The sequence below is a fragment of the Sciurus vulgaris genome, assembly GCF_902686455.1.
Source record: "Sciurus vulgaris genome assembly, chromosome: 14".
NCBI lineage: Eukaryota > Metazoa > Chordata > Mammalia > Rodentia > Sciuridae > Sciurus > Sciurus vulgaris.
In genome coordinates this window covers 56921699-56933808 of record NC_136475.1, presented here as the reverse complement: position 1 = coordinate 56933808, position 12110 = coordinate 56921699, and the positions used below count along the sequence as shown (strand labels likewise).

Sequence of the window (12110 nt, the reverse complement as noted above, 5' to 3'; positions counted from 1 at the left end):
CCATTAAGTGGCGACTTGAAAGTCTGATGTCACCCTGCTATTAGTCCAAAGTCAAGAGGTTGGCCTGGGCAGAACTCTCTGGGATCCCCAATAGAACTGGAGTACAGGAGAGGCCCGTTGTTCCTTTTCTCTCTGAGAGGACCTATTCTCTGCCTTGAGAGTGTCCCCTTTCCCTTTCCCTTATGCCTTCAATAAACTCATTCCTGTTACTCTGTGTGACATGTCTGAAATCTTTCTGAGTTGGTTGCAAGAATTGGGGTTTGAAGAAGGGGTCTTCATGGTACCTCAAGTTTCTCAGAAGGCCCCAGCTCCATAACAGGTGTCCAGTATGGAACAGTATTTACAAGCCGTTGACTAAATATCTACTATTAGGTAGGAGAAGGAGTAACATAACATGACACAAAGATGAACTTCAGTCATGGCTCAACATTTATTCACCGTGTGATCTTGGACAACTACTCATATTTCTTAGAGCTAACTTTCTCAAACTATAAAACACTACGTAATATTTCACTAGTGTTGCCTAAAGATTTGCAAGAACTACAGAACCCTATATAAATATAATATGTTAGGATGACCTTGAAGATGCTCACAGAATGTTAAAATCTATTCTTCTGAATCTGAATCATAAAAATAAAAATTTACAAACTTTTAGAGATGGGGCCTTAGGGATAATTTAAGTTAAAGTCTCTATTTTCTGAAGAGCCAGAGAGACGTTTAGACTCCTAAGGATAGGAACTGAGTCTTCTTTGGTTTGCATTAAAGCATTAAAGTCTGAGAAAGACCATTATCATTTAGCATTAATTATATTTATTGATGGCTTCATTTTTGAAATATTAATTTCTGACAAAAAGCAAATATGTCATAAAATATAACACCTGCTGAAATTTTGATATTGTGTAAAGTGACCAACATTGGATACTTAGTAGTTTTTTTTAATAATGAAAGCAATTATTTTGATAATAAATATCAAATGACGAACTCATTGATTGGTAGATTCATTCATTCATTCAAATAGTGCACAAAGTACTGTGCTCATTCTATCAAGTAAAATAAAGCATAATTTCTAGACTCAAGAAATGTTGAGTCCAGTGGGGAAGATAACTCATAGAAATTTATCCATCGGAGTGCAAAAATAGGGCTCTGAAGCCGACTGGGAGAGATGGCCCCCGGAAGTCATGAAGGATGAGGATGGTAGGTAAAGAAGGACGGGCTGCAGAGGACGTGGAGATGTGAAATGGTGTGACCTCTAGAGGCCACTGTGAGTAATTTTATAAGATCTGAAGAAGAGTGTGGAGCTGTGTGAGGAAATTTGCAGGGAGGCTGAGAGCAGCCAGCTGTGAAGAAGGGATCTTGATAACCACTCAAGGATTCGGCCCTTTGTCCTAAATTCATGAATGTATTAAGGAAGGAAATGACATCATCATATTTGCATTTTCAAAACAGTAGCCTGACAACTGGGTCCAAATCCCAGTTGAGGTGGTTATGAATATATGATGGACTTCTGAAAGGAGGCCAAAGACTATAGCAGAGGGGAAGACCACATCCAGGTACTCTGGAAGGAAGCAGGCTGCACAGCCTGGGAGAAGTTATTTTACTTCCCTATGCCTCAATTTTTGCATGTGTTGAAAGAAATAGTAATACCAGGCTGTACTTTAGAATTTCCATCTTTTCTGCAGACACACACGTACTCTACGATTTCATTTTACTTCTGATTTAATTAAGATACTTATTAGAAACCAGACAATCCATGCAGGCAAGGAACAGATACAGCATATCTTGGTGTCACTTTTGTTCTTCCCCTGGCTTATCCTTCCTTAACAGAGCAATCAGCTGCCCCTGGCCCCATCCACGTGGGGTGCAATCTTCTGGATCTGAGAGTATGTTTAAATAATAATATGTCAATATTCTCTATAACTGATTCTACTACCACTGATAATCTGTGCACATCTATTCAAAAGGCATTTCCATTTCATGTTCCCTACCACCACAAACATGTGCTCTCTTCTCCTCTTTATTCCTATAGTTACTGACATCCCTCATATGTTGTTTTCTTTCTTCTTCTTTTTTGCCTATCTTCCCCAACTAGAATATAAGTTTAATTTTGTTCAATGTTGTATTTTCAGTGACTTGAATAGTGCCTAGGATGTAGTAATTGCTCAACAAACATGTATTATGTTAAGTGAATGAATGGATGACTGTATATACTTGTCTAGGACTAGTTTTGTTGAAAAACATCTCAAGATCAAATTTGCATCTACCAATAGAGCACCTTTTCATCCAGTACAACCTCCAGATTTCAAAGAAAATTGTGCAGAATTTTCTTAAAATAAACCCTTTAAAATGTACATACCCTGGGACTTTTGCTTGCCAGCAATGAGGGAGAAAAACACCTTCAAAATAGCAGTAGCTTGCCCACATTTAAAATTACAATGAATAAATCTTCTCACCAGGCACCATTAGTTTCAGGAAACATGCCTTTGTATATATTTTAAAATCAACACTCAAGTGTTTTACTTTCTAACATGCACTAAATTTTAGTGCAGAAAAAGCACATTAATATAAGAAAATTCAGCAGAATGATTGGACTAGGGAAAATAATATTAATTATTCATGTCACCAGAATTTTAAAGATTCAGAGTGGTTATCAGGAACATGCATAATTGTAAGTAACATTATTATTATTTTTTTTTAATAATGAAGCCACAGTTAAGGCTAGTTAATATTTTTAATAAAAATAAAGTTTTGTTCTTGGAAGTTGCAAAATATATTCAGTTAGCTCTAAATATTTTTCATGGGAATGTGAGTTCATTCTGCTTACATTTTAAACAAATGGTATTCATTTTTCATGAGTTGCTCCAAAGCCTCTAAGAAGCACTAGCAGTGGCCAATATATTAAATACTATTTCTTGCTGGAACACTAATTGGGTTTCTTTCCAGAAAATTCCACGGGGAATCAAGTGCCATTGACTTTAATAGGACGTCTGATGTGTGAAATATACATGTCTCTGACAAGCTACCATGAATGTTTTATAACTCTCTAGAGTCCCTCTCCTTGAGTAGATCTGGTCACTACACCCTGAAAAACACCCTGGAACTACAGAACTGCCCAATACATTCTACTCATATTTGCTGATTCTGCCTCACTCCATAATTTAATTTCTTCCCAGGAGATGCAAGCTAGTCAAAAACCAGAGTCTTTCACGACCTTATTCTCTCGCCTTTCTCAAGATTTTTGAAATGAGATGAGAAGAAGATGAAAAGGCTGTGTATTCTAAAAACCAGGTAAAGATACCAGATGGGTTTCTGCTCTGAATATTAAGGAGAGAGTTGATATTTATTATTCTTGTGAAGTATGATTTTTTTGCAAAGGTAGGTTTTACATATGCTAAAAAGGTAGAGTGCAATATTGGTTAGATAATAAAATGGGGTGCTACTAAGAGTCAAAAATATATCAGTAATTACTTCAGAATACCAGGTACACACTGGGACTATCCAGGCCAATAGGGATGCATGGTCACCCTATGAAAAGGTCAAGGATGACATCTATGCTTGTTAAATAATGATGAGAAGACCTAATTAAGAGTATCATCACTAGAATCAATTAAACTTTAGAGCTGAGCACAACTCAAGAGATTCCTAGTAACCCACTTATTATAGAGAGGCAACAAACTAAAGAAGAGTGAGGTTAACCAACCTGCTCAAGTCACACAATAAGGGAGTTGCTGGTGTCCCATGGGAAACCAGACTTCTCATTCACTGTAGTCTTTTCCATTATTCTACCTCTAGTCTAAGAGGAAAAACATTACCAAACATCTGAAGTTTCTACAGTATGTATATAGCTTGTAAAATATTCTGGAAGGAAAGAAAAGATCATAAAATATGCTGCAAAGAAGATTCCAGAATAAATGTCACAATCTTGATCTTAACAGAAACAACACAGATCTGCTTTTCCTTCTATACAGACTGGCAAGCAAAGGGAGCGAAGATTTCCCTTTCACTCGTTTACAAAAATGCACACACACATGCACATCATAAAACATTTACCAGATCATTCAGAAGGAGAGGGAACATTTAGCAGCTAAATCCTCCCATCTTAAAGTAAAATAAGTTACTGAACTTTGTTATGCGTACACAAATATTATCAATATTGTTATATTCACAGTAAAAGGAAGCCGAAGCCATTTAATCAGAAGTTGATAAATGTCACCATATTTTCATAATATAAATCACATCTTTTTAAGGAAATATTTTCATAATATAAATCACATCTTTTTAAGGAAACATCAGTATGAAAATTGATCAAGAAAGAAGAAAAACTGCTGCCATGTTTTCTTCTTAAAGTGTATTTACTTTTAAGTAGGAAGATAAACAGGATCTTACAGAGGATATTTTCATGAATACTCCTGTATTCTTGGATTGTGTGAAAAACGAAATACATTTCTCACCTACTCCTTGCCCTGCAGGATGACTGAACAAACTTCATCTCATCTATTTGAAATGAATCCAATTTAATTCTGCTTGACCAAAAATCTGTTTCCATAGTTCTAAACATGCAATCACCCCAAGGTACACTGCCATTGTAGCTTAAGTGGCTCAGTGTTATCACTGAGGAAAATACACTTTGATTGAAAAAACAGTTCAGTATGGCTTTTGAAAAATGAAATGACCCTTCCTGGTACACAATTTAGTAAGGCAGTAGATAAAAGCAGGCAGATATAGTCATTATGGACAAGGTTTATAGGAGAGATGCATCTAATCTGTAAAAAATGGATAAACATTTACAGACCTGAAATTAGCATTACAAATCACTCTCCTATTTAAACTTCCTAGATGTTGAACAATTCTAACACACCTTAAATATTATATATATCAATAATTTCTTTGTATTTAGAGGACAATTTGAAAATCAATGTTGAGGTAAGAAAATTTTGCAATAAATTATTGCATTACTCAAAAATAAATAATTTGCTTCCTTCTCTGTTGATTTTCCTCTTATATAGGTGCATCACATTGGTACCTAGGATCACATAAAACAATTTTAAAAATGATTTGTCCAAGTTTAAAACATTGTTGTCACAATCAAATGTTTGTAACTATTGGATATTTGTAACATATTAATCCAAATTATTTAATTGCTCTTATTGGTCTATTAAAAGATGTAAAGCTTTAAAGTCTCTATTTTCAATGAAGCTCATATTTTTTATTTAAGTCAATACTTTCCCAAATGAACCAAGTAATTATTAATTGATTAAATCATTTACTTTTATAAACCACTGCTGTCTTTAAACATGTAACAGCTCATAATAAAAGAGAATCTTTGCATTGGCAATTAACAAATTAATAAGCAGTCAACTGTTTTTCTTATGCATCAATTAATATTATAAAATGCACAGCTTTTATTTCTGAATTTCTAAGTATCTTTTCAATGAAATGGCTATTGTTTTTTAAAAACAATATTTCTCAGTATGTAGCAGATACTAATTGATAAAAATATATCAGAGCAATGTTAATAATTCTTTCCTTATCTGGGATACATTTAGATTACCTAGGAGTTTTAGCAGTCATCATTTCATTAAAAATGTAATACAACTACTAAGAACAATACCTATTTCTAATTATATTCACAGAAACATTTCCAACTCTGAATGCACTTGTTCTCTTATGAATTATTTTATAGAAAGGAAATGGGCTATCGATTCCTTTGTGTTTCATTTTTCCTATATCAGATTCACTTAAAAAACTTGCTTAGCATTAACTGAACTACAAATAAATGACAATGACAAATCATTAATGAAGTATTATGAGAGAATACCAAATGGATGTACCCGGCAAGCATAAATCTGTCTAAAAGTCACAAATCTGTCAAGTGGCTAAGTTCATGACATTATCACCAGTCCTGTCAATACAAACAAGATACAGAAGTCAACAAAAGGAGGACACTCAAAGCAAACATTCCAACTAAAATGGATATTTCATGAGGGCTGGAGATTGTGTTTGTTGTTACACTATATCCCCCCTGCTTAGAAGAGTTGTCCCACATATGCCGGGAGTGATCAATAAATATGTCCTGGTGAACATCCTGTGAGACAGCCCATTTCACCATGTGGTCAAAGGCAAACAGGAAAAGAAAACAGGTGCAGACCAATGCAAAATATGCAAGACTGCACTGCACCACATTTACAAATGTACATGATTTAAAATTTTGGATAACTTTTCTTTTCCTAGGACATTTTCTCTTCCTCTATCTGTTCCTAACTCCTCTTTGTATTTAAAGTAAAAATTAGAATTCTATTTTCTTATTTTTCTAGGAAACATATATTAATTAGTAAGTAGAGTGCTGATACAACCCAAAATTTGCTTTCTATGTGTTTCTTTCCAAATCTGGTACTCAGTCTGTTTCAAACATTTGAAGTAAAAGCAATTTTAAAATTAATTGCTGTTATTATTGCATCTTTAGAAGGCAGTTTTCTAGAAAATTAAGGATCATGTATTTGGAAAAGCTTTTTATTGCACCTAGGGAAGACATTTACTAACCTGCAAACATGAAAAAATGAATTTGGGACCAAGCAAAATGCACAGTTCTGAAAGCATTAGCAGCTGAATATAGACAGAGGCTATAAATGTCAATGGGACCTAATGGCACTTAATGGCATTTCTACAGTGTCTATCAGCATTCTTAAATGTTCTGTGTTCTTCATTGATGTAATACTAATAACTACACCAGTGCTTAGTACATAGTGGGAAATCAACAAGTATATCTTGATTGAATTATTAAGATACCAGGTTGTACCAATGCCACATTTAAATGGTCTATTTTCAAAATTTTATAAATTTTGAATATTAAGCTATTAAAGTAAATTCTAGATGAGCACAATTAGTAAAATATACAAAAGAGCTTAAGATGGTTTTTAAGTAGTACATTTATTTATGTCTTTGTTCTTAAATAACGTGTTTTTCTCATAAACAGTAAACAAATAGACTATCAATCACCATGAAAGCCACTTGTCTATCAACTCACAATTTTAAGACTTCAAAATACAATATAAGTATTGCAGGCATACCTCTCCTCAGATTAGTTTTGCTTTTTAAAAAATAATTGATAAAATGTTCAGCTTAAACAAATGAGGCCTTTTAAATATTCATTAATTTATGTGTTCATTAAATTTTAAGTGAAAAATGTTCAATAAGCAGACAATCCTCTCAGCCTGGGCTAGACCAAGTGTATTCTATCAAGACTCTTAGCCAGCAGCTAGCAAAGCAACACAAGCCTTTTATAAATGTCCACAAACCTCTAATCGACAACATGGTTCAAATTCAAACTGAATGTTAAGCAACCTCAAAGGAAGCATGGTGCCTGACATCAGGAAAAAACACAAACCTGTTTTAGAAAAGACACACATGCAGAAAAGCCCACTTTCCTAATCATAATCACAGGCCCCAAATGAAGGAATGAAATCCACATGCTCACCTGGCTAATGGGTTCTTTCGTAGGCGGCTTTCCTCTTCTAGCTGTGCTAGTCGCCAGGGTCGTGGTGGTCTCCATAATTGATGTGGACATCTCTGACTGCATGGCAGTGGCTGTCGACTCAGTGGTCATAGAGGAAGGCACTTCACCAACCAGTCTCACATTTCCCACTATGGCGATGTTGGCATCGTTTTCGGCTGCCATATTCAGAACTTTCAAGCCATTGTAGTAAAGCCCAGAGAGCTGACCCTGGAAGGGCTGGCCCTGCTCTTTCCCGCCAATTATTATGGTTGCTTGGCTATTGAAGATTGTGAGCTGACGCCCTGTAAAAATAATATTACATACATGCAAAAATGTTGATTGTGAACTCTACATTCTACAAAGGATGATAAAACAGATCTTTCATGGGGTGGATAATGAGAGCAATAAACTATAAGAGAGGCATTTGACTCATAATTCATTGCTTATAAATGAGGTGTCCATGAAATGCATAATTATTGGCAAATACTTGTAAATTCTCAAGTTATTGTAAATGCAGTGCTTTTGCTAAAAGACCAATCAAAGATATGTATTACAAATCAATTTTTAGTGGATCCCTTTGCCCTCAGATCTTATATTGTTGGTCTCTTAAGTCTAAATTGTTAAATTTAAAAAGTGTGACATAGCTAACATTTCAAGTATTTGTCATCCTAAAATTACCTCGGACAGAAACTAATCTATAGAAGCTGAAGTCTAGTTTTAAATTTTATGGTAAAAATTTCATAATTCACATAATGTCCACATGTATCTGAATGCTATTCTTTAGAAATGTTTATTTTTGAAGGCAATAGTCCATTGTTATTTGAATTATTCTATATTTCCGGCAATCACACTGAAAAGAAATGTAGGGTTTACACTTAGCATGTCAGACACAAAAAAAATTCCAAAAATACTTTTCTGATTGGCTTTCAGCAAGTCTATCAAAATAAAACAAAATTAAAAAAAATAGCTTCAGATGTGAAAAGCGGCTTCAGGAATGATACACAAACCGATGGAGAAATGATGGCACATTTCCATCAAACAGCAATCCTTAGCAACAGTACCATTATCATCAAATTGAGGATCCAGTTTTAGCAGATTGCTCTCTGCTCATAAAAAGCATGCACACAACTTTAAGTTCAGTTTTAATTAGGGCTTGTTCCCAAATGCTCTTAGAAGGTTGCAAATGTTAAAGGGACTTCATTTTGACTGGCAATCCATATTGCCCACTATTTAAGATTCCTAGAGTTTAAACAAAGAGTTTTGCTTTTTTTGTTTTTTCAGGACCATAATAAAGATATCAGAACTACATATGTTTTAGTTAATAATTTAGAGGCTGGAACAATATAATCTATGAATGATTTATCATTTTGGGTTAATGCTTGCTGTGAGTACCTTCATAGATTGAGTTAGTGGATTATATTTAACAGTCCCTTTAACCTTAAGTTAACTGGGTAAGATTATTAAACAGCTGGTACGTCTAAAAATGTATAGAAATTATTATACAAGGTATGCAAATATTACTATCTACATTTTACTGTTTTAAATTTGTTTTTAATTTAGTTTTACGGAAAATTTATTTTTATGTTTATTAGTGTTACAATGAAGTACTACTTGGTTATGTTCAAATTATTTTTTTATTTGAAGTTTTAATCAATGTTTTTTACCTTTGTCGAGTAGCCATTCATCAACTACTCGACCAAGTCGATATGGAATTCGCTGTCTAGCAATCGCCAGGCGCTCGTTATCATTGTTTCCTTTAAAGTTTAAAGAGACATTTCATTGGTTAAAATCTGTAAGGTCAAAGGTTAAAAGTTAATACTTAAAGCTTGAGCTATACAGTTGCCACATGATTTTTTGAAATTTGGAATTTTAAAAAGTTCTACCTAGAACATTTCATGTTTCAGACTTGTCATTCATTCATTTATTTTATTTTAGCAAACAAAATTATTCCTATGTTAATTGAAAATTAGAAATCTGCATTTGAGCTAGGTTATTAAACTTATGTTATAGACAGACCCGAACAACCAATTTAAACAGCATATAATAGCTTTACAAAAAATGACCATTGACCTCAGGGTTTTTTCTTTTTGATTGTTCTTATTAACTAGTTAAACATGTTCAGGTGAAACAGGTTTAAGTTTTCAAAATACATTCAACCTCTTATTCCAGATTAGTAATTTATGAACACCAAACTTAATACCATCTTTGGCACACTGAAGCATCTAAAATAGGCCTAGCATACTTTAGTTTCTATTCAGAAAACCGATTTTCTTATTCATCTCATTTAAGAAAACCACAAAGTCCAAACAGTTCTTGTGTATTTCACATAAATTGGTTTATCAATCACTTGGACATCACAAGAGATTACATCTTGCATCATCCAAATATGTTTTAGGAAAAGGCTTTGACAAAAGTGACTTTGTTTGAGTGTCCTTCAGTTTCATTTAAAGTTTAACATGTTGAAGCATATAACATTTGAAAAAAATTATATGTATGCTTTTATATACTCAAATATCTGCTTTTTATTAAGTTATTCTAAAAAAGGCATAAGAACTTAAGGTACAAATACAGGCAGTAAACAATAGCTCCTATTCATAGATCTAAGCTAAAGGAGAGTCTTACTTCTTTGAATAAAAAATTGTCTGCTAGAAACGCTGTTTAAATTGACCTTGAATAATGCTTGCAAATAGATGAGTGTTTTCTTGATCTATAAAGCACTTAGGAAGAAGTGACCTTTCATCCCAGTGCTCAGTTGTGGACATTGCAAGAAGAGATTTTCTGTTCTGTGAAATTTAACCAACAGAATTTTGAGCTGAGATATTTTGGCAATCACTCAGATGAGATATAAGGGGGAGAGAAGCCTTAAATAAATAGTACTACCTATATAATAATATGGAAGCATTTTTGGAAAGATAACAGATATACTTCTTTTCTCACATTTAGAACAATTTCCAGGTGTCTTCATTTTTCTTCATTAATCTTTTAATATACTATACTTACCACAGCAGACCTACCCCAATATTGGCCAAAAATTTTTGGAGGAATAGAAACTATTTTTTAGACTCTATCAGTTTCTCAATGGAATGTCTATATAACTGAAAATATTTCACACATTAATATTTAATTTAAAATAGAAGCATCATGGCTGAATCAATCATAAATATCAGGAAAGCACAGACATATTTTTTGCAGCGAGCAGTCATTAAAAGTTGCAAAATAGTATTTTGCAGTATGGAAATATATTTGTGGTAAACCAATAATTTTTTTAAAAAGGATACTAATAGTATAAAATTCTAAATATATCTTCACTTGGAAACTATGCACAGTTGTTACCCTCTTTTGTGTGTTTACTTGAATGTGTGTTTTTAAAATATGCTAAAATTTAGTGTTGGTTACGCTAGGGCAGTGTGAGTATTGAATTATGTGTTTTTTGTCTTATAGTGATTTGTATAGTAAACATGTTTTACATGCATAATTTGAAAAGCAAACATTAAGTATTTTTCAAAAGCACATATCTTTTGCTCCATGGACTTGTCACTCAATATTCATATCAATTGAAACTGGTGCAACTTTCCCGACAACTTCATGATCAATGTGGGTCCTCATGCTGTTTTTCATGCTAAGCTGTTCCTGTCATCAGGAACGACCCACATTACTTCAGAAACCTTCCAAAACTAGTTAGAAAATCCCTGCTGTCCAATCACTATTATAGCCGTTAACAGGCCTCCCTGTGTCTCTGCGCTCTGTCCCACTCATTATCCACACATCACCCACTCTTCAATCATGCCACTAGCATAACCCTCCCTACTGCCTTCAGGATAAAATCCAGACTTCTAATAAGGTACATGAGCACATCCACAATGTGGACCCCTCCTGCCTCTACTGCCCCGTCCCATGACCATCACTATCTTCCTCTCTTACTTTTAACCCTATGAGGATTTCCTAAATTTTTCTGAAGTTCTTCCTTCTGCTCTCTGGGTCTTCTCACTTGTATCTTTTATCTGAGATACTCTCTAGGGAGAGTTCCTACCCCCAACTATTTTTTTTCCTTGCCATCCCTCACTCATTAACAGAATCTTTTTGGTGGAAACATTACTTATTCAGGAAGTATTCCCCTTTGTCTTCAAGTTAGGACAGCTGACAACAAACTTTCATATCTCCTGAGACATTTCCTTTTGAAATGAGCATAGACCTCATAATTGCTTATTTCATAGATAGTTTTTAAGTCCAAGGCTCTGTGAGACCAAATATTGTGTGTCATATACACTGTATCTCCAGAGCTTGCACACAAATCCCTATGATATATCTATAGAATGAAGTAGTGAAGGGAATCTTGTTCTCAGTTCTGACAGTTTCTATGGCACCAAGAAGGCACCCCCACAGTCTGACGACATTCAAAAGAAAAGAAAATCAAATACTAGCAACCAGAGAATGGACCACATAAACTTTCCTTTGTACTTTCCAAAGGAAAGACCACAAATTTCAAATATGATTTTATTTATTTAGTGTATTTCCATTGAATTAAACATCTAATCAGTTCATTATTTGTTTTGTAACTTTCCAATGTCAGAAAATAAGTAATCATTGGATATTATGTGTAGGAAAACATTGGGGCGGGGAG

General features: G+C 34.0%; 1 protein-coding gene across 34 annotated transcripts in view; it reads right to left on the bottom strand.

The window, feature by feature from the left end:
• The window catches only part of NRXN1 (neurexin 1), a 1087847-nt gene that overhangs the window by 145022 nt on the left and 930715 nt on the right, over positions 1-12110 (bottom strand). For 23 of the 34 annotated variants that reach the window (XM_079110028.1, XM_079110060.1, XM_079110063.1 and 20 more), the window contains 2 exons: positions 9154-9243; positions 7472-7791 (listed from right to left, as the gene is read on the bottom strand). In XM_079110028.1, coding sequence (XP_078966154.1) covers positions 7472-7791; positions 9154-9243 — 410 coding nt within the window. The remainder of the gene's footprint in view (positions 1-7471; positions 7792-9153; positions 9244-12110) is intronic. The other 11 variants (XM_079110037.1, XM_079110040.1, XM_079110043.1 and 8 more) reach the window with 1 other exon arrangement.